The sequence below is a fragment of the Camarhynchus parvulus genome, chromosome 14 (assembly GCF_901933205.1).
Source record: "Camarhynchus parvulus chromosome 14, STF_HiC, whole genome shotgun sequence".
Classification (NCBI taxonomy): Eukaryota; Metazoa; Chordata; class Aves; order Passeriformes; family Thraupidae; genus Camarhynchus; species Camarhynchus parvulus.
The window spans coordinates 12,716,185-12,741,366 of record NC_044584.1 but is presented as its reverse complement, the minus strand read 5'-3'; the positions used below and the strand labels follow the sequence as shown (position 1 = coordinate 12,741,366).

General features: G+C 38.8%; 1 protein-coding gene across 1 annotated transcript in view; it reads left to right on the top strand.

Moving 5' to 3' along the window:
* The window catches only part of CPPED1 (calcineurin like phosphoesterase domain containing 1), a 39,369-nt gene extending 34,107 nt beyond the window's left edge, over nt 1–5,262 (top strand). Inside the window, exon 4 of the mRNA XM_030958220.1 lies at nt 3,982–5,262. Within this exon, the coding sequence (XP_030814080.1) occupies nt 3,982–4,214 (233 nt within the window). The 3' untranslated portion in view covers nt 4,215–5,262. The remainder of the gene's footprint in view (nt 1–3,981) is intronic.
* Nucleotides 5,263–25,182: the final 19,920 nt, after the last annotated feature.

The window sequence follows — 25,182 nt, the reverse complement described above, 5'->3', positions numbered from 1 at the left end:
TACTAAAATCAGAAGCAACTCCTGTATCGAAACCTTTTTTACAAAGACATTGACTTTTTTCACATCTTGACTGATTCTTAAAAGTCATGTTTGGTAGCAGGCATGAAGCTCAGTGGGTTAAGGTGTTTTCTTGACTCAAGTAAAGTTTTAGTACAGAACAAGACCTGGTACCCAGCACTGGGTGGAGCCTGCTCTGTATCTCTGGCTTCTAGTCCTGTCCTGATCAAAAAATTGATTTGGCAGTTCAGACCTTTTTTCCTTAGCAGATACTCTGTAATCTGTGTCATATTAAGCAGTCTGACATCAGGTGATGATGATCACAGATACAGGATGTGTGGATTCTTTTGCTTTTTTTTTTAGTGTAACTGTCTGCACAGTTTTTGACTTTATTCTGATTTTAATCCATTTTTCTTTAATGAATAATCCATTAGGTATGAATAGTGTCTTGCAGTAATGGATCCAGCTTTTTTTAGTAAATGGATACTGTGAAACCTCCAGTCACATTTAAATTCAAATAACTGTGTATTTCATAAAAAATGAAATCATGAATGTTTGTGAAGGTGCTGTTCTTTGGACATGTATTTACACAGGAGTTCTTTAGTATTTCATACAGCTTTTATATCAGTGTTTCTTCCAGCTGCTGTTTAAGAACCCAGTGATAAAACACAAATCACTGCTGCACCTTTTTTTCTTCTGTTGTAGTGGGAAGGGACTGTGTGTTTTAGTGTATAGCTGGATGCATTTTACTGACCTGGGATAAAGTGGACTATAAAAACAAGGTCTGCCAGGACACAGTTCTTTCCTCACAGAGCTGGGGGGGAAGGGGTGGGGGTGTCTGTTGCTAGCAACTTGGCATTATTACTTCAGATAAACATCTGAAATTAATAAATTAAATTTGGGTGCAAACATCTCAGATTCATTTTATGTTAAAGATCAAAAGCAAGAGCAAAGTAAATTGCCTGCTTGTCATCTTGGTGTTGTTGCAGTGGCTGGTTCAGCTTTCCTCCTTGTGCTAGCTCACAGACTGGGTGCAGTACAGCTGAAAGTGCTCCTGCACAAAAACCCCATCAGTGAGCCTCCATCAACACCCAGCAGTGCCCTGTTTGTGTCCTTGTCCAAGGTGTAACATCCTGGAACCCAGCAATAATGAGTTAATAGGAGCACTAGCACTAAAGGGTATCTGAAAACTGAAGTCTGGGCAAATTTTTTTACTGATGTGTGTCTCTGTCTAGGATGAGTTTCTCAGAATCATTCCTTGAATTATGAGACAAGTGGAACATTTTTTTCTCTAGCATAACTACAGTTCCTTTATAACTTTTGTATTCTCTGTCCTTCTAATTATACTTAGTCAGGGTTTGGCTTACATATATGATGACACAAAGCTTTGGCTTCTTTTCCTCTTTTAAATCGAAATGCCAAATTCTCTGGATGGTGGGAAGATGCTACTTCAGGACACGGAGAACTTAATTCCCTTCCAAAGTACCTATTTCTGCTACTAAAAGTGTGTCACATGGGTTTGCACCTCACTATGCGTTTGTGATTCTTACTTATTCTTAATTTTTTCCATAGACTAAAGTAGTTCTGCTTACCCACAGAAAAAGTGGAAATTACTGAAGAGGCCTTGTTACCTTGTTACAGTAGCAGCATCACCAACTTTGTATTCCACCACTGCCTTTTGAGGGACTCTGACTGGGTTTCTCCCAAGATGTAAAAACACTTCACCAGTTTTGCTGGGTTTTTGCAGCTGGGTCCCAGCAAGCTCCCAGAGTTGTCCTGCAGTGTTTCTCACCTCATGCCAGAGTGGTTCCGCTGCAGGATAATCAGCCCTGAGACACTGAAACAGGAGAACAGACAAGCTGGAGCTGACAAGGCCCTGGTACCATTGCTCAGTGACAAGGTGGCTTCATTCTCTGTTCTCCACATTGACTCATTTGCTGTTTGAGAAGGGCTTGGATTTGAAATATGAAAAGCCATGTAGCTCTTACCAGACACACAGCAGAATAATTTATATTTTGCTTTCCAAGCTGCTTAACTTTTAACTATACTTTGAGCCAAGTTTATATATTTTATATCAGTCTTCAGATCACTCACTCCTACAAAAGCAAAGGATTGATGTTAGCCAGCTGTCTTAAGATGGGTTCACCTACTTCTCTTTTTACTTTATCTCTGTGAAAGAGGTCTAAATCTACTGCAGGAAAAAATGTGGAAGGTTTTTTCTGGCTAGAGAAATAAGGATTTCCATGTGAAGGTGTAGCATTCCTCATTACAGCTCTCTGGCTTTAAATTGCCTCTGCTATTTTCCAGGATTTCTGCTCTCTGAAGGCAAAATCAGTTGCTGCTAGCTTTTTATTTTTTAAATGTCATTTAAGGTTGTAATGTCTCACAAATTCCCCTCTCTGGCCTGCCAGCAAAATTTCCAGTATTTTTAGTCATCTGATCCAGTAATGTTTCTGTTTCACAACAGTATAAAGTAGCATTAGATGCAGCTTCAGGAAGCTGTAAGAGTCTGGACCAAGGGTCTAAGGACCTTAGACCAAGCATACCAAAACATAATCCCAAATCCTGTTTGTAAAACTAGCTATTTATGCTAACTCCACATTTCCATTCAAAATAAAACATACACTACCTTAAATTAGCAGGAAAACTGATCATTTTTTTTTACCAAATTCTGAATGCTGTTCAGTGTGCTGCTCAGCTGTACCTATGGGCAGAGCTTGGAAAGGCTAAATGGCAAAGGAAGGTGGAATAAGCTGAGAATGAAAAGCTTTGTCCAGGGCAGAACTTTCTCTCCCAGGGAGGAAGCTGCATTCTCAACTCTTGTGAGGGGGTTTGCAAACTTTGACAGGAAAGAGAAGTACTTAGCAACAAGATGATGTTGTTTTTTTTTTTACTCAGACTCAAGGTGTCATCATTTTGTAGTAATAAAAGCATTTTGTTAAAATTTATCAGATACGGGGAGGGGAAGATAATCTATTTGGCAGCATGAATCTGATTTGTAAAGACAATCAAAAAGGCCATTCAGAGAAACAAGTACATTTGTTTATGCTTGCAAGACAGCAGAAACAAAAGTAGAAATTAGTGGTTTGGAGGTGAGGATGACACAATTCATTTAATTACAAATTGTTTCCAAATTTCTGTAAAAACTCCATATTTTTTACTCCAATGAAGTCCAAAATGTAAGTAATCTGGGGTGCTTTAAAAAAAAAAGGAAACAGAACAGCCTTAAGTCTTTAAAAATAGAGAGGGAATCAGAGTCACGTGCCTTGTTTGTCCCCATACATGATAAATGTTAATTCATGTCATTCCAAGCCTGACTCTTGCAGGTGCCAACCTTTCCTTTCCTGGCTGCTCCTCTTTCTCCCTCTCTTCTTAAAACTTCTGCTTTATTAGATTTCTTCGATGTACCTGGCTCTGGTTCCATCTGTGATACCCTCAGTGTCTTGTGAAATGACTACAACTTACCTTCTCATGTGTGTTTCTTGTTTGTCTTGCCCCTTTATTTTTTCTAAGGTCACTGGCCTTGGGTGTAGAGGTTTAAGCTCTCCTTGGGAAATTTTCTTCATGCTAATTGACAAATACAGCTCTGCTCTCTTTGCCTTCCAGCCTGTGTTTCAATCATTCTCTAGGCAGGGATCTCATTTTAATCAGCTGCTTCTGGACTGTCCCTTCTTTCTAGGCAAAGGAGTGGGGAGAAAGCAAACACACCTTGCAGTGGGCATAAAGAACTCAGTCCAGTAAACCTAAACACAGCTGGTGGAGCACAATAAAGTTTGATTAATTATTTATTACTATTAGAATACTGTTTACTGTTTAATATGCTGTTTACTAATTATTTGTTTAAAATGCAAGTTTGGGTAAATGTTTTAGTTTTAACTTTATGCTTAATGAGTCATTAAAGAAGGAAGGTAAATCTGTCACCTGTAAGGTGCTAACTAAATATAAACTCTGTCTTTTTTTTTTTTTTCTTTTTTTCTTTACCAGGCATTCGAGCTGTATTTTCTGGGCATTACCACAGGAATGCTGGAGGGTCCTACAAAGGCCTGGAAATGGTGGTGTCATCAGCTATAGGATGTCAGCTGGGACAGGATACACACGGCCTCCGAGTGGTGGTTGTGACAGAGGAGGAGGTGGTGCACAGATACTACAGCTTAACTGACCTGGGCAGCCATGGCATAGAGAAGGAGCTGCTGGATATGCTTGCTAAGCAAAAGTAGGCTGTAGCAAAAGAGATTTTTCTGTGTTAGATAAATGTAAACAGTTTCCTGAAGTTTCCCCAAGCAGAACTCAGATTTCTGACTGCAGTGTCCCAGAACAGGTCTCAGTTTGTTGTCGTCCTAAATAACAACGAAGCTGTTGACATGTTTTTCTTTTTGAAAATGAGACCTATGAGGAATATGGGAGAAGAGCAGAGCTAATATGGTAATGTGTGATTGAAAGGTACAGGTCTGAGAATTTTTGCTTTGCTCCTAGGTAATACTTTCTTATTACAGAGAAACTGGTGTCTGTAACCCTTTAACTTGCTAGGGTATTTCAAAACCAATAAATGTAGTAATTTCTGTTACCTTCTGGACAACATAAATGGGGCACATTTTACAGAAACAAATCTCAAAAAATGTGAAGTTAGCAGACTACTGGTGAATTTTAGCAACTTTTGGATCATATCCTATTACCTTGGTGTCATATTTTCTCCCATTTCCCACTCTTTATTTTCTTAGCTCTTCAGAGCCAGGAGCAACAGGAGACACATTCTGGTTTGCAGTCACAGCTTGGGTTTCTGTTATATCTGTTATAAAGTTTTATATAATGTTATATAGTTTTATAGTTTCCATTATATAGTTTTATATAATGAAAAGTCTGTAAATGAGGCTGATATAAATGTCATTGACAGAAACTAAGGTGAAACAACTGCTTCCATTTTGAAATTTCACTGCCATTCAATTAGCACATATCCTGGCTCTAGCTATGGAAGTTGCAATAATTGCATGGGGAGAATATTCTGTACAGAATACTGTAATCAGAAGTCACTTTGTTGATTCCTAGACAAACAGAGAACTTTGATTTCCAAATGCAATGTAGAGTGCCTTACTGTAAGGCAATACAGAATACTACAAAATATTGAAAAGCCTAAAAAGTATGTTTTCTTCACTGCAATAAGTCTTTTAAAACAAATTTATAAAATAGTTTACATGCTGAAATCCACCTCTTTTTTTAGCAAGTGTATCTAATTTTTTGCAAATAAATTCTTCATGTAATTAAGTCATAGCTGTTGGGGTTTTTAAGTATTTTGTTGAACACATTACAATCCATGCCGTGGGTTATCTGGAACTGGAGCTGGTGCAGCTTTGGCACCTGAAGAGGGAGGAACACAGAGAGCATCATTCATGCATTCTGTCCCGTTTTATGTATGTACTCACATACAACAGTGTTCCCTAGAGGGTATGACAGGTATTTAAAGATGGTGAAAGGTAGGGAATGCTGTGCTGAAGAGTCAGTTTAATTACATTTTAGTTACAACAGTTTATCAAGGAGTCTCCTTCAAGCCTGATTTATGAAACTGCTGAGACTGTAAAATCACCTTTGCCTTGCAGCAAGTGGCTGTACCTGCAGCTGGACAGGGCCCACCTGGGGACTGCAGCCCCATGGCAGCAGCTTGAGCAGAGGTAATGTTGGATTCAGAGAGAAAAGAGGTGATTTTGCTTTTATTCTCCAGCTGCTTTTGCTTAGCTGAATGTTTTCACAGTCTCATTTTCAGTAGAATGTGGAAAATGAGAGAACATTTTGTAGCCATATAATACAATCATGGGAAGGATATTTAACCATAGTTTGTGGCTGGACATTCCTGTATGTAGTAAAAAGTTACAAAAATAAGCTAAGAATGTGGTTTTTTTCCAGCATAAATAACAAATTGTGTTTCCTCACTTTTCTTAGTGTAATTAGCTGGTTAAGAATTAATACTGATGCTTTAACTAATTTGAAATGGCAGAGGTCCTTGCTGTCACTATGCCTCATCTTGTTTATGTCAAGAAAAATAAAATATGTTAAATTATGAAACAATTCACCCATGGAGACCCTAATTATAATTTAAAACAACATCTTTTGATGTTGAGGACATTGTTTTGGTACCTCCAGCAGGGTTGGTAATTGTAACTCTCTGTCAGTGTCATCATATGACTGCCTTTAAAGCAAGATGTCACTCACAGTTCAAAGTGCTGGTGAAACGAGAGCAAGGGAGTCCTCCTGTTGTTGTGGGCTCAAGGGGCTGGACAGAGATTAAAAAACACCAAGTGACCACAGTTCATTTTGGTTTCTCTTAGGCTGCTAAAAGGATGAGATAAACTTCGATGTCTCTTATTAAATGAGAAAAATTCCCATTAGAACAGCAGAGGAACCTGTGAAGGTAACCAAATGCTACTGTAATTAAGTACAGTCTGAGGGGAGACTTGTGAACATGAGGCTAATGACTGAAAACAAAGTCTTTGGGAGAAATACTGGTTTTCCAGCTTCAGTGTAAGCAAATTTAAGAACACACTATTTCTGAACCTTTCCAAAAAGTCATTAAGACATGAGTACACTCTGCCTACTGCTTGCCTTTAGTGCATTTGGGTACAGCATCTCATCTTGCAGGTTTTAATGGAGGTAATATTTTTATAGAGCTACAGTATTCAGCTCGTGGAGATTAGAGACAGAAATGAAACATCTGTCTCATTAAAAATCACATTTTACACTGGCAGAAGTAAAGTCTCCCCTGGCACCCTTATTTGCAGACAGCCTATGCCATGGTCACTGCTTGATGATTCCTTTCTTAGCTCAGCTCAGCTACTTGGTTCCCAGTGTCTGGTGTTCCCAGACATTATCCTCAGCTGGTTCTATTCTGCTGTGAGAAAAATAACTGAAGACACATCTAATGTAAGCAAATCAAACAGCAGCAGGAAAACCTAAACATTTCCCTGCTTCACAGGGCCCAGGTCCCCATGTGTGTCATGGCACAAGTGGCTGTGTCACTGCAGGCTCATTGTGTCCCTGCTTGATGCTGGGAGAAAGCTGCTTCTGTTCATGCCCTCCCCGAGCCTTTCTGTGCAGACTCCAGCTGAACCCAGCAATGTCCTTTAGAGCAAGGGCAACCTTCACACACCCAGCAGTTCCCAGTGTGCCTGCTAACAAACCCTGACATTACCTGGCATCCCAGGATTCCCAGTCACCAGAGAAAAGCTGATTGGCATCAGAAAATTGTAAAGAGGGAATTTCCAGTTCATTAATACTCTGCATTTACCAGGAATGTCTCTGCTGACATGAGACACCACATTTCTGGCACATATGGAAGTGCAAAGCCAGGTGGTTTAGGGTGCAGGCACTGTGCTTGTGGACACTTCATTGGAAAATAATCCCTAAAAAAGTGTAAAAACAAAACACATAATGGAGAAGAAGCATTAGACCAGCCTATTAAACCAGCTTCCAGCCTAAATGAAATACAACTGTGCAGCAGCAGATACAGAAGGGGTGAAGGGGTGTCCCCAGAAATCCCCCAACACTCCCAGAACTCAGGCAACACAGACAAATCAGAAGCTTTTCAAGCAATACAGAAAACACACCCAGAAAACACACTTCTCTTCAGGAAAAAAAAATTTAAAAATAAAAAAACTCCAAAAGCAAAACCACAACCCACAACTTAGGGAGCCATTACTTTTTTTTAATTGACATTTTCATTTGTTTCTCTAGAAGTAATTTTCTCCATTAGCACTTTGTCAAATGCAGATAGTTTAGAACATTTCTACTAATAAACACCTCTTTTTTTCCTCTAGGAGACCCATTAAAGCGTCATCCTATTTAAATTTATAATGTTGTTATGTCACTTTTAGGCAGCCAGAAATTGAAACATCCATCTTCTAAATATATCCTTATCTTTCTGAAACATTGCTTAGAAAGGTCTAGCATTGTTAAAAAAACACAATCTGGCCTTTTAAATTAACTGGTAATGGCATTATCTGTATTCAAATCTTTCTCACCTGCCATATAAAAAAGACACAGCAATACAGGAAGGCAGCTGATACTGCTCTAACAAACCAAGATCCACAGCCCCACACAAGGCAGGCTGCCTGTCCAGGGGTTCCCTGGGTTGTGTCACCAGCACTGCAGGTAGGACACTTCCCAACCTCTTCAGCTGTTGGAGCAATTGGAGATAGAGCTGGAGAGAAGTGATGTAGCACATGAGCTTTATAGAACAGTATTGTCACCCTCACCCCACCCTCAGTCCTTTCGTGGGGATATTTAGGAAGTTATTTGGCATATTTAGAGGTATGATGACTGTAAAATGGTGTAATATTAATAATTCAAACTATTTCATTTTACCACAGTCCTGTACAGAAGATGAAGTGTTTATTACCAAAAATAAACTCCAGCAATAACTGGGATTGCTGTACTCATTCAGTACATTTCAGCATATTTTGTTGAGACTGCAGATTTCTACATTGTTCTTTAAGGTGTTCTACAATACAACTACATCAAAAACAGGACAAAAGAAGAGGATCTGTCATTCATGAAAAACACTAGGTTTTATCAGTACACCACCTCAATGCAGTAAGGATTACAGTATCAATCACTTCTCCAAGAAAGCAAGGTAAAAGAGAGAAATACCAGAGCATTCTGTCTGTGACCCAATTTGGGAACTGAGACAGACCAGTTATTGTTCAGAGAACAGCATTCCTTTTTACTGTGCAGCAACTTAACCAAGACAATAAATTCATGCATATTTTAAAATAATTCTATTTAAAAACACAGATGCTGCCAATCTTCCCAATCAAAGGACTTTTCATATTCCCTTTATTCAGTACACAGCCATGACAGGATAACTGTAAAGAAATATTTTGTAAAGTCTATTTCTGAGCCTTGTTTTCCATAGAATTTTGTTTGCTGTGGGTACAAGAGGAGGTAGTATTTTATATGTGGGTCATTCAAAATTAGTTCTACATTTTACAGACCGCACTTTTTATACAAATTAGTTTGTAGTAAAATCAGAGTTGAAGAAAAACTAACAGTTGGACAAAAATAGAGAAATATGAATACACAGCAAGGGGTGAGTAAACAATCCAAAGAGCAACAGAACCATGTTAAAATTCGCTTTGCAATAAGCTTTTTACGGAAAGAACTTGTATAAATGTATTTGTTTCACTGTTTTTCTTATGTGTACACTAGGCCATGTAGAATTTTCCTATTTTTCTTCTAGAAAAGCAGCTCACAGATTATTTCTAAGCCCTGTATTATCAATGCAGATATCTAACAACTCTCCTTATCCTAAGAAACAATGCAATCCTCATTTATTTCTCATTAAAGATGCATTGTAACACTAATCAGCTAAAGGTATTTTACTTGAAGCTTCTGAAGTTTATTTTTAAGTCTTCAACATGTTAATTGCTTTGCTTTGCCCTTGGGTTACCAGAAATTAAATACAAACACGACACTTCCTGTGGAAGTAAAGTAAAACCCATGAAATTTCTGTACTCTTACACAACACTACAGCAGTGAAAATTAAAGCATGTACATTTATTGCTTACTATTTCTGCTTGATTCTCCCTTCCTCACTCCCCCCCTCTTTCTTTAAATCAGCAGAGTAAATAATTGCTCACCTTGCTGACTTCAATGATTAGTTGCAACTGCTGAACTTCAGGACATTTCCTACTTCTGAGTGTGCTTCTGCTTCCTTCCGCCTGTGCTCCTGTACTGCACACCCTGGGGAGAAAATCCAGTTGCACAGATCATAGGGGCCAGAGAGATGCCTGCCCTGGTTAGGGCAGTCTGGCTAATCAAGGTCTCTGAGCCTTGAACAGGAATCTGCAATAATGTATAATTGTCAGCCAGTTCAGTGCAGAGAAGGGCATTAAGTTACTCAAGGTTCTTTTTATTTCCTTCCACATATTCATTAGTAAAAGTCTTGGTGTTGTTTTATGATTTGCAAATGTAGAAAGGGGATTTGTTACAGAATTCAATTAAGCAACCTCTGCACTGTATCTGAAGGCAGACTGTCCCTGGATGAACCTGCTGCTGTTCCCAAGTTTCAGGTAAGGAACTGTGGACTCTGGGATCTGTCACCCAGCAGCATTGTCTCAGTGCTTCCCACAGTGGTAGGAGGCAAAAGCCACTTAACTTTAGGACAGTGAGAAATCTCTCAGTTACAGGAGGACCTGCTGATTAGCATTCCCAGTTTTAATTAAATCTGGTGTAGCTACTGCCCTTGGGGACTGAAACATAGTGAAGATATTGTTTTGAAATTAGGACATAGCCTGGCAGAGGCTGAGCAGCAGAGCTGTAGTTGGCTGGAAACCAGACACACTTAGAGATCTGACAGAGGCTCGGACTCCAACTCTACAGCCAAATCTCCCTTAACCAGGCCACAAGAATTGACCTCTTCATTTTTAAGTAAAGTTCAAGCCAGGATTGGAATTAGCTGGGTCCTTTAGCATGAGAAACTGTTCAACCCAAGCATTTCTTTGCAGTAAAATTTCTTTGCAGTCTATTAACACTGGAAAGATTCCCCATTTCTCCTGGGGAGATAATCCTTTCATTACTCCTGCTGACTTCTCTCATTCTCCTCTGGCTGTTGTCACTCTCTGTCTCAAAGATGAGCAAAGCCAGAGCTCCAGGCACACATTCAGGGCAAGCCTTCATCTCCCAGGTACACTGTAAATTCTTACTGATCTTCCCACTCAGCTCACTTGTGGTTTTTACCATTTCAACTACCACTACACAAAGGATATTGAATTATTCCTCCCGTGAACCCTGAATGAATGGCATTTTAAGTAAGGTCTGTTAATGAGACAGAGATCAAACTGATGCTTGATGGCAACACTCAGAATTTTTCAGCATAACATTAAAAAATTATCCAGTTCATAGTTCACTCTCAGTAGTAGCATTAGTATTTCCAACACACCACAGACTAACTGGTGAATATTATGCCTATTACAAAATAATAAACATGAAGGGAATTATTTGGCAAATCTGATCAATTTTTAATTTTAATGAATTTTTAATTTACTATATTTTAAGATAAATAAATCACTTCTTACCCTAAAAAATATAGAATATAATTAGGACTCTATCCTGATAGTTCTAAAAGTGTCATTAAGCATAAAAATCCTTAATGTAATAATTAATAATAAGGTTTATTTCTTACCTTCTGAACTTACAGTTTGCTTAACATTTGCAATTTTCTTTTGAAGCTTTTATATACATTAAACTAATAGAACATGAATTGCTGCAATATACTTATATTGTATGAGGATATAATATCTTATGTACCTGTTTCTGGGGTGTCTCAATACAGTCTTACAGCTTTGTTCTCAGATATTACTCTCTTTTTCTGCTTTATATCAACGCTAGAAATACTCCGTTACAAGAAGTTTCTATATTAGTGCAGCAAGGAATGTATTTGTAGAAGTAACTCTAAACATCTAAGCAAAGTATTTCCAAATGTTATTATTTTTTAAAAATCCAAAACTTGAGGATTTTTAGTTATTATGCTGGATGCATGGATGAATGCAATTATATCTTTATTATTCTGCACTGACCCATCAGCCCATCTGGGGCTGGAGACATGAGCTGTCTTCTCTGCAGGAAAACACTGAAGTAGCCTCATACAAGGCCATAAAGAAATTGTAATGACTCATTTTCTTAAAAACATCAGTGTTTTCCAGGTTAGGGGTGAAAAATGGCTTCATTGTTAAATCTCTGAGTTAAGAAGAACAGTCAAGCTAAAACAAAAACAACTTAGAAACTGCATTCTTCAACACAATAAAACCCCTGCAAATATAGAGCACATCCATCAGTACCATTTATTTCTCAGCTGGGGAACTCACAGTACCTTTTCTTCAACATTTAAGCTCATCTTTGACTCATTAATTTAATACTACCAGAAAACTAAATTATGTCCAGTGGTTTCATGCAGAAATGGCCTCCAACTGTGCACAGGCTTTTTAATGGGGTGAAACACTGAAACATCACAAAGGGAACAGGGTAAGCTGAGTTTCCAGGAGGCTCTTGTGATTTCAGACACTAATTATGACAACTTAAATTCAATACAATTATTTTAAATTAACACCTAGGCCCAGAAATAGACAGGAAAATTGTCCAGCTGGCTCTCCACATTCAGAGACTTAATAAAGAAGCAAGAAGAAGAAAGGATAGACAGGTAGATTTTTTTTTTCCTCAAACAGAACTTTCCTTGACTGAACTCTGCCTGCAAACTGGTACCATGACAGTAACTAATGTACTACTGAATATGTGCACTGCACCTTTTTATCACCTCAGCCCTGAGCAGGTAATATTTCAGTGCTGAGTACTGAACAAGACATGTGACTAATGCATTTTAATGGATTAAAAGTCTTGATAAAAATAACTATTTAGCAAAGAAAGCTTTTTAGTAAAAGAAAACCTTATGTGTTTGAATAGTCTTACAGCCTTTGCAAAGTAGAACTAAATTTCACTCAAATTAAGACTCTAAAACCCTTCAGAAACGTTATTCAAAAACATTTTGATATGCTGGAATTGTTAGCCCCTTTCTAAGTGATGTCAAAGGAGAAGAAATTAAAAACTTCATAATCCTCCAAAATATCCTAATTTCATTACTTGACCTGGTATCAGACTATTTGGAAGAGTTGTATTCAGGAATGTCAGCCTGTCATCATCTCCACTCCTGGACATTAAATTTCACCAGGTGAATTGTAGAAGTAGCAAAGGTACTGGTAAATTTATTATCTAATATTTAGCCCCAAACAAAACATGTGGAAGTAATTGTATTTCCTTACCCTGCTTCCAAATTAGAATGTTACTACTTTGAACTAAGGCATATCAAATGCTAGGAACATATTTATGTATATAGTTCTAATTAGTGAATTAAATTGTTGAACCTTCTCTAAAAGCCCTTGTGCTTACTCTAAAGGAATTAGAGCAAGAAGGAGCTAGTCAGTATTTCAAATCCTCTGAAGTGCTGCTGTGTTGTTCCTTAAAGGCCACTGAAAACAGAATCTACATAAGGTTTGATATAAAGGTGTAAATTTGAAGTTTACATCTGGTTACAAAGTGCCTTTGAATGCTAAACAAGTTTGGAAATTTCTGATTAGCTGACAATGATCTTATGAGATGTTATGTTCAGAAAATGCATAATTAGAACTCCCCCTCATCTTTACACATAACTTCACTGTGTGTTAACAAAGAGAAAGTCCCAGTGAGGGATGCTTCCAACTGCTGTTGCACTCATCACATGCCTTTGACTTCACTCTCAGCAGCAGATTTTCCACTTTCTGCTGGATGATGCTGCTTAAAGGGAAACGGGGAGAAAGCAAGCAAAATACTGCTTTGAGGTATGAAAAACAGTACAGATCCTCTACTGCCTTCTGCTGCAAACAGAGAGACGATCTGTTGGGATGACAGGCTGAACTCCTGAAAGAAAAAGGAGTCCCTGCCCTTGAGAGAGCTCCAGAGCTGGAGGCAGTTGATAGAGCTCATTGATCAGTGGCTGGGTTGGGAAGTGTGAGGCTGAGCAGTGCTCCTGGTGGCACTGCCAGCAGCACAGAGAACTCTCTGTCCAAAGAGCAGTGGAGGTTTCTTTTGAAAATGTGTGCACATTGAGGGAGAATGCATGAAAAAAAGGCCTTTTCATATCTGTGTTCAACACATGCACTTTTTTAATCATACCAGAGTGTGCTTTAACACACAGCCAGCCTCTTCAACATTGCCATGCAGCCCAACACCCTCCAGGGACAGCTTGTTCAGCTGCCATGATCTTTGCAGACAGGCCCAGCTGAAAGCTTTCACACCATTATTGATTAAACTTGCCAATGAGCTACAAATTGCAAAAATCTTTATGAAGCTCTTTCCAACATTTGTCTCAAGAAATGTTGATCTGATAATTCACCTCTGGCAGACAGCAGTTTTCAGTCAACATTTCCTTTTCTTTCCATTCCAGGTGGTATAATACAACTAAAGAAATCTGGGTGATTGAGTGAGTTGAAAAAAAAAATGAAGCATTTGTTCAAAAGACTGAAACCCACAGTCAAAATGAGGCACAGATTTTAAAAGCAGCAGGAAGCATTAACATTTCTATGTTACAGAGTACATCTCAGTCATACAAGAAGAATTGCATAAGCTTTTCCACCATTGTGGTGAAAAATAGTTTTTCTTAAATAGAATGGAAGAATTTGTAGCCTGACATTTATTTCTGTGCCAATAGCAAATGTGCTCTCAGTCTCCCCAAATTCCATCCATCTGAGGGCTGAAGAGAGAAAATAGGGCAGCACCTCTGGGGGACAGTGTGTATGTGTAGTTTCAGAAAGGACAGCAAAACCATTTGAGTGGTCCAGAACATTTATAGAAGTTATATTAGTAAATGTTTTTCAAGTTCTGTGTCTGTTATAGTATTTCTCAAACACACAAACAGTGCCCTTACTTTTAGTCCTCTACCTCCCCTCTACAAATTTGGGGATGACCAGTGGCAGAAGAGGGTTGCCTGCCTTATAGAGAAGGAGATTTGCCAGGTATTTTTACAATTGTTTTTTTAGTTTCATTGACAAATGCTTGATTTTCTTAATGCTGCCCCAGTCAATAACAGACCAGGTTTTCAAAGTCAACTAAGCACCAGCCATCCCTCCTAGTCTCTGTGATTCCATCCCATTTGAGTTCATCAGTCAATCAGGGGAAAGTCCTGGCAAACAATGAGGATATTATGGACCATGGAGGACTGAGCTACAGAACTGCACATCCTGACACAGCTGCCAGCCTGAACCAGGCTTGGAAAGCTCCAGCAGCCTCAATGCTCCACTGAAAGGAGCAGGAGAGCACAGGCTCAGAATCCTGTCTTTAAGATGGTCAGAAACTGCAGTAACCACCTTGTGCTGGGGAGCAAAGGAACAAAATCAAAGTGAGTAATTGCAAGTTATTTTGTCTGCTGATTACAGTTACTTAAGTTCTACAATGTAGTATCTGCTGTTATTTAAGATTGGGTTATTTGCACTTTGCAAGGAGAGAAGAAAACAGATCTGCATATGAAAGGTGACACTTCTGAAAGCAAATGCTGGCTTAGAGATGTAAATATTTCAAAAATATTTATACATTTCTGCTTTCAAATCCCCATGTTTAGACACTGAGGTTTTCATCTGAATAGAGACTGACCTTTACTGTCACTGAGTTCACTGAGAATTAAAGGCCAAGAACTCAGGGAAAAGTAATTTTGACAACCATCCATTAGGATGAGCCTAACCATTGCCCTCCAAATAGCTTTCTCCTTTGAATATACAAGAGCTGTCAGCATATAGAGCCATCAGAACTGAATATTGAAAAAATAAAGCAGCCTAAGGGGTGCAATAAGACACATTAATCTGGAACTCCACTTCTAATCCAACTTAAAGAGTGCTTACGATCATAACTAAATTACAGAATTACTGAGAATTTTTACTACTTTGGACTCTGGAAAAATGAGGCTAGAATAATATTTCAGGGCTCTGTTTTGATATTATCTCACTGATTTGAACTATTCTTAATTTCAACTAATGACAATTTCCCTTGGCTTTTTGAACATTAAAATTAAACTGGGTTACTCTCTTTGTCATAATGATTATATGGAACATAGATTAAGGCAGCCAAATTAACTTGCTTCAGACACACTGATAAATTTGTTAGATTCTTCCTGCACATGCCAGATCATCATCTGACTAATTATGCTTCAACAATGTGCCTCGTTGACTGTGATACCTCTTTCATGATGATCAATGAACACTTTTCTCTTTTCTAAATAAAAATGAAATATATGTTATTTTTATAGTCAAATCAAGTTTTGAATCCAACAGTGATTGCAAATACAGTAAGCAAGAGCATAATACAATATATCAAAATTTCTGTGCAACACATTAAATCCTGGTATCCTGTGGAGACATAATCACATTAGAGCTCTAAGCACATGTAATACTTCTATTTCTTGACATGTTGGGAAAAAGAAGAAACTTTAGATCATTGAAATGATCTCATATTCATATACTACCTCTAGAACTATGTCACATGGCAGCAGGTTATACTCTCCTTCACATTGCTGTTGGGTAGCATATTCATATGCATGCAAGTCTCAAATAAGTAGAGCCACTTCTTTGGACTGAATTTCAATAGAAACAAACAAAAAGAAATCCTAAGACTTTCAGGCTCTAAGATACACTCTCCAGTCCAGAATAAGTGATCCCAAAACTTTGATTCCAGCCTCACGTACTCTGTGACGAGTCCTTCTGTAAGCAAGGGTTGTAATGGATATCAACTCCCAAGGGAAGGGTTTAGCAAAGCCCATCAGCAAGTTGAGCAGAAGTGTCCAGGACTGTCCTTCATGGTCAAGGAGTAATAAAGCAGCTGAGTATCAATAATGTGCTTTGTTAAACAGCTGATGGCCTGGGAATACCCTGAGAAGGTAAATGAACCAAGGAATGGAAGCACAACTTCCCAGAGGTGTGGGGAGCTGTATCAAGGAGCGTGGCCTACATGAGTCCTCTCCAGGCCTCCATGAACTGTTCTGCCACAGTAAAGAGTTCTCATACATTGGTGTGCAAGTGCAGAATTATTTTGGAGGCAACAAAACATTCCTGCAATACCCCTACTTGTGCAATTTTTGTCTGCAAAGATTAAAAAAAAATTATTTTCACTTTGTTTCATGCATGCAGGTACACTTGTTGTACATACAGACACTCTTGTTAATATATCAGAGAAAATTTTATTTTGAAAGGGACCTCTGGATGTCATCTACGCAGACCCTGCTCAGAGCATGCACTTAAGCTGAAATAAACACATAACCTCTTCTTCCCTTGACAATCAGCATGAAATATTTGTGAAAAATAAATTTTACTTTGGCACCCTCTAATCGCAGTTCCAGTTACTGTTCCATTTTTATTAAAGAAAATACAATGATATTAGAAGTTCAGTGACCTGGCTTCACACTCTGGATAGCCATGCTATTTTGCAGACTTTTTTTGCTGGTCTTTAAGTTGGCAAATTGGAATGTAATGTCACACAAACAGCAGATGTCCCAACATCTGCAACTACCTGGAATTTTACTCCAAAAATTCCATTCCACTTGAAACAGAGATTGAAGTCCTTTGTAGCAAATGAGGACAAGGTTATTTTGTAAGAATCTAGTTGTTAGAAAGTTATTTTTATTCATATCATTAAAACCTGTCTTACTTGTTCAAAGAGAATGCCAATCTGATCTACTGATCACAGCTTTTGAATATCCATGTTTTTAAACTTTTAGAGTGCATGAATCCATGCATTAAAAAAGAGATGTACTTTTGTATTTCATCTTTTAGGAGATTTATATTGTAGACATACAAAATTTGTCTCCCAATTATTTTTGTCAAGATGAGGGAAAAAGTAATTTATATCTATTAAATTTCTACAGCTAGAACCACACTCCACTGAGAGTATACCTTAAGCAAACCTTAAGAAATTCTGACTTGCTTTCTTCTCTAATAAATTTTGCAGAAACAAAAAATATACATGGAATAAGATAAATGAATGAGCTCTGGGGTTTTTTCTTATTTATTTGCTTGTTTGCTTCATGTAATCTACAAAGTCACATGTAGGGTAAGTACCACTAAAACTCCCTAACATCAACCTGAATTGTAGTCCACACCACATGGACAACATGACAGTCTGAAAACAGGGAGATGTCACATTAGTGCTGACCTTTGAATATCAGTTCATGCAAATGGGTGACTGAAGCATCCTTATCCTTTGGCAGGCCTCTCCCACTATTGGCAATTCTTGAAATCTGTAGCAAATCTCTCAGTTCTTGTTCCATTTGCCTCATGTAAATTTCAGCTCACATCAGAAGAATCTCACTTGTGATATATTAATTACTCTTTTCTCATTGCTCTGCCCTGGATTTCACTAGATTTCTTTTTAAGTCAGTGCCCTTGCCACAGGCAGTGAACATCCAGCACCATTACAGAATTATTACAAGCTGAGCACTTCTGTCCAAAGGCTCTTATCACCTTAAGACCACAAGCTGCAGGGAGCAACTGTCAAGATTATGTTCAATAATTTACAGTACACCAGATCCTGATGACCATATGATATTGATATTAAATCTGATTTCATCTGCACCAGTGTGCTTATCAATGTGCTTTATCTGTCTCCATGCTTTCTGGAGATGGAAAGTACCTTTTTAAGATTCTGTTGGGTTAATGCTGGCTTTATTTTTCTCTCCTCAATAGTTCTCTTTTGACAATAGAAATAATAAACAATATCTGGAATACATGTGCATTACAAGTTTGCAAGGCTGTCTTAGGAAGTAGATTGGAAGGATGATCTATATGAATTTTATGAACCTATTGAATGTTTCCGTATTTCATCCATGTATGACTTCAGATACTTTCTCAAATACAAAGAGCACTTTGGTGAAATGGAGGCAAAAACATAATTTGTGTTATGGCAGGAGCTATCAAATCTGGAGGGAATTTTTGAGGAGGCTTCCCTGGAAGAAGCTATTTGAAAAAGCAGCATTTGGGAAGGCATCAAATCAGCAATTGTCAAAGTAATAAGATTCCACATAACACACCAGCCAAAAAACATCCCTTGCCACTTATAACATTAGTTTATTCACAGTCCTGCTCTTCATTGGCATAATATAATAAATATGCAAATTTAGTCATTGTTAATGACATCAGTTATTTCCCACTTTTGCTTTAAAACCCAATGGAAAAGAGTTACTGCTATATATGTATCTGCTGTTTAGCAGGCACATAAGACCCACCAGAAGATTACATATATTCTGATTTTCCTGATTTCTTCATCTGGTTATGAATTTTTTTCCTTATAAATAAGTACCAGGCCAGTGTCATGGGACTCTTAACATAAGCACAGCAACAGCAGCAAAAATCAGGATCTACTTCTCTTCTGTAAGACTCCCTGAGGAACTATATCTGATGACTCAGACACTTTACTACTTGTTTATGGTGTTTGTATGCACAGAGCTGTGGGAAATGATAAAAGCTGGTACCTGCGGGTAAAGGAATAAGAAAATAGAAAGATGACTGATCAAAGCATATGTTTCTGCCTGCCTGATTATAAATAAAGGAAAAGAAATGAAAAAACACAAAGTTCTAGGTCACTTATAGCAATACTTATCAAGAGTGACTGGCTGGATGTTCATCAAATGGCAAAGCAGTCTGCTCAAAGATTGGGCACCAGACTGTCACCTTCCACACATGTGCTCCTAGGCCAGCTCCTGTTCCGCCCATCTGCAGCAGCCAAGATGTGTCATCAACATAACAGATGCAGGTGATCCCTTTCCACCCCAAAGGAGAAAAAGGTCAACAGGAAGCCTACAGGTAACACAAAGATCCCAAAGGAATGCTTCTCTCCCTATCCTCACACGGAGGCAGACCTCGTGTAGCTGCTATAGACAAACCCTGCCACATATCAATGATGCTTTCCAGAAAAATTCAACAGTTGGAATTCAATAAACAGTGGAGCCATTTCCCCCATAAGAATTCACTTAGCAGCAGGGGACTGCATGCAGATTTATGATAAACACAGGGACAGTACAGCGTAAGAGTCTTGCATTCAAAACCCAACATGATGCCATGAGAAAAGAGATTTCAGAGGCACAAACAGAAAACAAAGACCACAGGGATGCTGCTTGTGCAGTCACCCAACAAGATTCTCTGTGCATTTTTACTGTTGTTGGTGTTATGATCAACACCAGAACTCCCAAGGAATGGACAGAGGAGTGACAAACAGTGGAGTGTTATTGCCTCTCTTCTGCACTGCAGGGTTTCATTATTCCCAGGTGGTGGATCTAAGCAACCAAATTAATTTAGCATACTCACCACTGAGCATGTACTGAAGTTGCATAAAAGAAATGTATTTTGCAGGAATATTCTCCCAGTACCCTTTCACCACAAAAATGTTACAAGATGCAAAGTCTGAAAGGTCCATCCCAGGCAGTAAGCAGCTCGGAAAGTCTAAGACAATCCTCATAGGATAACAAGACCTACTCAGATTTCTGTAAGCCAGTAAGCACTGGGGAAAAGCTTATCAAAAGGCAATTCTTGTAAGATTTTTTTTTAACTGAAAGGAAATTCCTTGAGGTAGATGCCTATTTTTTATTACTTCATCTTAAAATAAATCTGCAAGAAAACCTTAAGTTTCTTGAGGATAAGAGTCTTAAAAAAAAAGAAACAGTAATACCCAAGTAAGTCTTATATAATCTTTCAAAACATTCAAAGAATATGGAAATAATGTTAAGAACTCTTCAAGAGTCTCCCAGACCCTACAGCATCCTGAGAACAGGAACTGTGAGATAGACTATCTTGTAGTATTAAACATATCAACACTTCGTTATTACTAATGGCTCTGTGAAATGGATGGAAACACTTCACAGTGTAACTGCCACACAGATGAATAAGCAAATCCAATTTGATATATTAGCAGACTAAAGAACAGAGCAAGACAATTCATTGTTGTCATAAGGAAAGTTTATGACAAAAGCAGGTGTATTTGTGTTCATCCCTAGTATGCAATCTCCAAAACCATCACTCAGATGACAACAGCTTTCAATGAAGATCCATAATGATAAATAGCTTTTTCATATAGCAAAACCATAAATCCCTTTTCCATTTTTCTTAAATGTCTTAATGCTAATTATGACATAGATGTTATATTTGCATCCCTTTTGGGGCTGTATATTTACTGCTTATATGCAAACCTGAAATAAAAGATTGGAAAAGTCACTAAGCTTAGTCTAAATTTGAATACAGTAAATGTTATAAAAAGCAAGGCAGCTAGAAAGGCAAAGGAATATGAAGTAATAGATTTACATTCTACAATTCATTCATATGGACAAGAAGGGGATTAAATGAAAATCTGGGAAATCTGGATATTTTATTTCCTTTCCCTTTTGCCTTCTACCTCCCCAGAAGGCAGAGTTTGCATCATGTATTTTCCCTTTAGAATTTTTGTTTGCCGTTTCCAGTTTAATAGTTAGTTTGCTATTTACTGTTGAAAAACAAGAAAACAGAGCTAATGGCGAGCCTGCTACCCTGCACAGTTCATCGTTTAGAAAACCTAATATTTGGAAGTGTGTACACATGTTTTGCAAAAACCCTACAAAGACCAGAGCTTCTTTTAAAAGAAATAATATGTGAATATTTCTGTTCCGCAGCTTTATTATTAAATCACATATGTCCATTACCAACAGTGTCAGATTTAAATCACTAGCATTAGTTATTCCAGAACTGCTTGGAAATATTGCCAGTGTAAGGAGAGGTCAAAATGACTAAGTAACCACAGCAAGAATGAAAAGTCTAAGAAATGTGGTGTCCAAAGGTAACACCAGACTATTTGTGAAAACCACCCACACTGACTCCAAATACATGGAAGATAAACCCTACAAAAGGATGATAATGTAGAGACTTATTCAATAAGAATCACCTAAATGTAAAAGCTGAAGAAACTGGAAAACCCACCAAATTTCATTACAATTCCTGTTCTCTCGCACAGATTTTTTCTGATATTAAAAGACAAGGGACAGCAGGTCTGCTTCTGTTCATGCCCTATCATTTTAGAATTCATACCAAGTGACTTTAGAACTGATCTCACAAGTCACTCTGAAAGTAGGAAATTGTGCAAACCTGGGGTTCAGGCAATGATCTCAAATAGCGATGTTGACATGGGACACATCCATCCAGAGGCTATTATGCCATGCCTGAGTGTTTTATAGCACTTCTTCTTTCCTAGTGTAGCCAGAAGATCAGGTTGGGTGCTCTTATGTGGAAAAGAAAATGATGCTTCATTTTCAAACACTAAAGAAATCTCCCTAATCTCCCAGAGAAACAGGAAAGTAGATTCGCTATGTATAGAAAGTATGGAAATAAGAGGTGGAGCTGTGTCTTCTAGAGGAGTCATCCCAGCATCTCTACTTTAGTGGTACAGAAGGAAAGCCAGAGGGGAAAATTACCCTTTTCATGATCTTCATAGGAAAGGCACAAACTTTCTTTTCACACAGGAGAACACAACAGGCATTCAGTCCTGGGTTATTGCGAAGGAGGAGAGAAGACACAGCACTTCAAAGGCAGCAGTGATGTACCCAATAATTGCCTACGATAAACATGCACAGAACCCAATGATTAATGCTTGAATCCCTGAACTCCTCTACAGTTCACCTTCGAGAAACACACCCAGATCTACCATCCTTCTTCCATTTAACCTTTACATCCTCTGCTTTCAGCAAGTTCATTCATTAAGTGAGAGCTTGGCAAAGATTTCTGGTTCTGCTAAAGAAAGCCACACACACACACATTCAACACCAGCTCAAAGACTGTTTTTTCCAAGCCCTCACAGCTCTGTGCGAGTCAGGAATGCAAACACCTACACTTCACAAGAGACACAGCTATAATGATCCAAAACACTCCCAACCAATGTGTACAAATACATCAATACTCCAGGAGAAAACATGGCCTGTGACTGCCTCTGCTCCTTGAATCGTAATGAATTATCCTCCCACCTCTAAAAGCAGCAGAGACCAATACTGGACTAATTTTATTTTTTTTTAATATGAGGGTTTGTGAGGGTTATCATACTATCTAATTTTTCTATATGTTTACCACAGTTTTTTCTTAACTAAATCAGCCATTGTTATCTTGGTGGTTTGCAGTGTGCCATACACTAATTAGCACAAGACTCAAGGATTATTTTTTGTTTGTTTGTAGGTTTTTTAATCACCGGTAATAAGAAACCCCATGAACATGAACCACATGGGATTTTCTTGCTCCACAGCCATTATGCTGCAGATCAAGCTGTGAAAGACTTTCTAGACCACTTTGCTGCAGGTGCTGGGGAGTTTTGCTCCATATTTTAAGAACTATTTTCTGTTCCATGTTTTGAGAACTAATGAAGTAACTCCTTGTGGTCCAGATATTATTTTTCATTTACTTCACACCTATCCTTTTTTCAAATGCAGAAGTTGTCCAAAACTCTTCACAATGAAAGATAGGTTTCTCCTACAGAAATGTACAGACTAAACATGCACTCACCTGTATCTGATGTACATTTCACTTGCCCCGTAAAGAGAACAACAGGGGCTGCTTCCAGGGCTGCATAAAAAATGCTGTCCTTAGGTAGTTATATAATTTCCCTTCGTCAGATAGCTATTCCTTGCATATGACTGGCAAGCCAGAGACTTGGTTTATTTGTAGCCGCTTCCGCTCAGAATTTCCAAGAAGTGACAGTATCATCAGTCCACTGAGTCACAGACACTGCAAATAAAGCAGCCTCTGCATGACAGCTTGTCATTCCTTTAAGAAATTCCACTTTTGTCAACATCTTCCATAACATATTACAATACGTGAGGTAAACTTTGAATAAAAATGCACAATCACAGTTTAGGAATAACAATATCCTCTATTTTTGAATTCTTAATGATAACAGGGTTTAGTGTTTAGACTGAAGGATTAGGAAATGGTATTCATAAATTCTTTTCCTTGCTCTGCCAATGACTTTCTCTTTCTGACAGTGTTAATGGGCTTATTTTGTAATGCTGATCCATAACATATTAATGCAACTGAAACATACTGGCCAGACTTGCTGCGGTCCCATCTGTCATTCCAGGAAAGTTACTCATATCTGTGTCTCCTTCTGTAGTCTATCAAAAGCTGAGGACAATTGCATTTACCAATTTGATGGGGTGCTATACAATTAACTGAAACCACATACAATACATAATCTGTGAGCAGTTAGATATAATTGGCTAAAGAATTATGAAGAACTGCTACTTAAACTTGTATTAAAATTACAACTGAATTAAGTCCTGTCCCATTACACAAATCAAGTCCTTCTGGGGCCTGGAAACTTCAGTTTACTTGTTGTAAACTTCATTTTAGATTAATTTGCCTGGTGAGTGCTGCTGAAGTAAAGTACCAAGGGAAAAACGAATATACTCAAAGACAAAAGATCATCGACTCTATAACATGGACTGAACAGAGAAAGGACAAAGGTTTCGAGTTTATTTTTGAAGAGATAAAAGTTTTCTGGTCTCCAAGCTTTCTGAGGTTTTTCATCTATAGCACAAATACCTGTTTAGGAATGAGTTGTGATTTTAAGTTTCAAAAACCAATTATGAAGTTAAAGTATTTTTGCTATATATTTTGTAAAAATAAGTGAACCGTTTGCCAAATGAGCTAACGACATTAATAGTGAGAGCAGACGACTCACATCCCTTGTGACAAAGGGTAACTATTGATCTTCCTGAGGAGGGAGAAAAGGCAGGTTTCCTACAGAAGCTCCTGCCTTACCAAGTCTCACATTAAAAGCCTCCGGATTCCTCTTTTATGAGTAACTATATTACTTCCCTCAGTGACAAGTGTTGCAAATTGAGTAAATAGTAGCAAGAAAAAAATCATTTAAATTTTGACACCTCCTCCTCTATTAATTCACGAGTTCCTTCCTCGTTTAGCTTGCCAAGGAAGAACAAAAGAAGCGAGGCAGCCATAAGGGAAATAGCGTAAAGGGCTGAGCAGTGAAGAGCCTGGTGGCATTTCGCATTTCACAGACAGACATTAAACATCTGCTGCCTTTCTGCTCAGCCGGCAGCCACCCCGGCCAGCCGCGGCACGCCGGGGACACGGCAGCTCCGGGCTTCCCACAGCGCCTTCTCCCCGCAGAGCTCTGGAACCTTGGCGGGTCACCCGCGGGCAACACAAACGTTAGGGCTAAAAGCTCTGTTTTAAAATAGTATTCCTATTAAAGTCCTCCATGCCAGGGAGGTCAGGGGAGGCGAGCAGGGCGCCTCAGGGCAGGGCACGGCAGGGCAGGGTTAGGTCGGGTCCTTAGGGCGGGGCAGGGCAGGGCAGAGTCCTCAGACGGTTCTAGAAACTGCCCGGCCGATTCCCCGGCGGTCCGCACGCAGCCGTGGTGGCTCGGAACACTTTCCTGAGGGAAACCCGGGCACCCCGAGACAAACCCGGGCACCCCGGGACAAGGCCGGGCAGCCTGTGAGACAAACCCGGGCACCCCGGGACAAGGTCGGGCCGCTCGTGAGAGAAACCCGGGCACGGCACCCAGCCGGCTTGAGGGAAAGGCGAGCACACTCCCACGACGCCTGTGAGGCGCTGCGAGGAGGGAGCCTGGGGATCTGCTTTAAACCATGTTTTCTGGAGGTGCTGG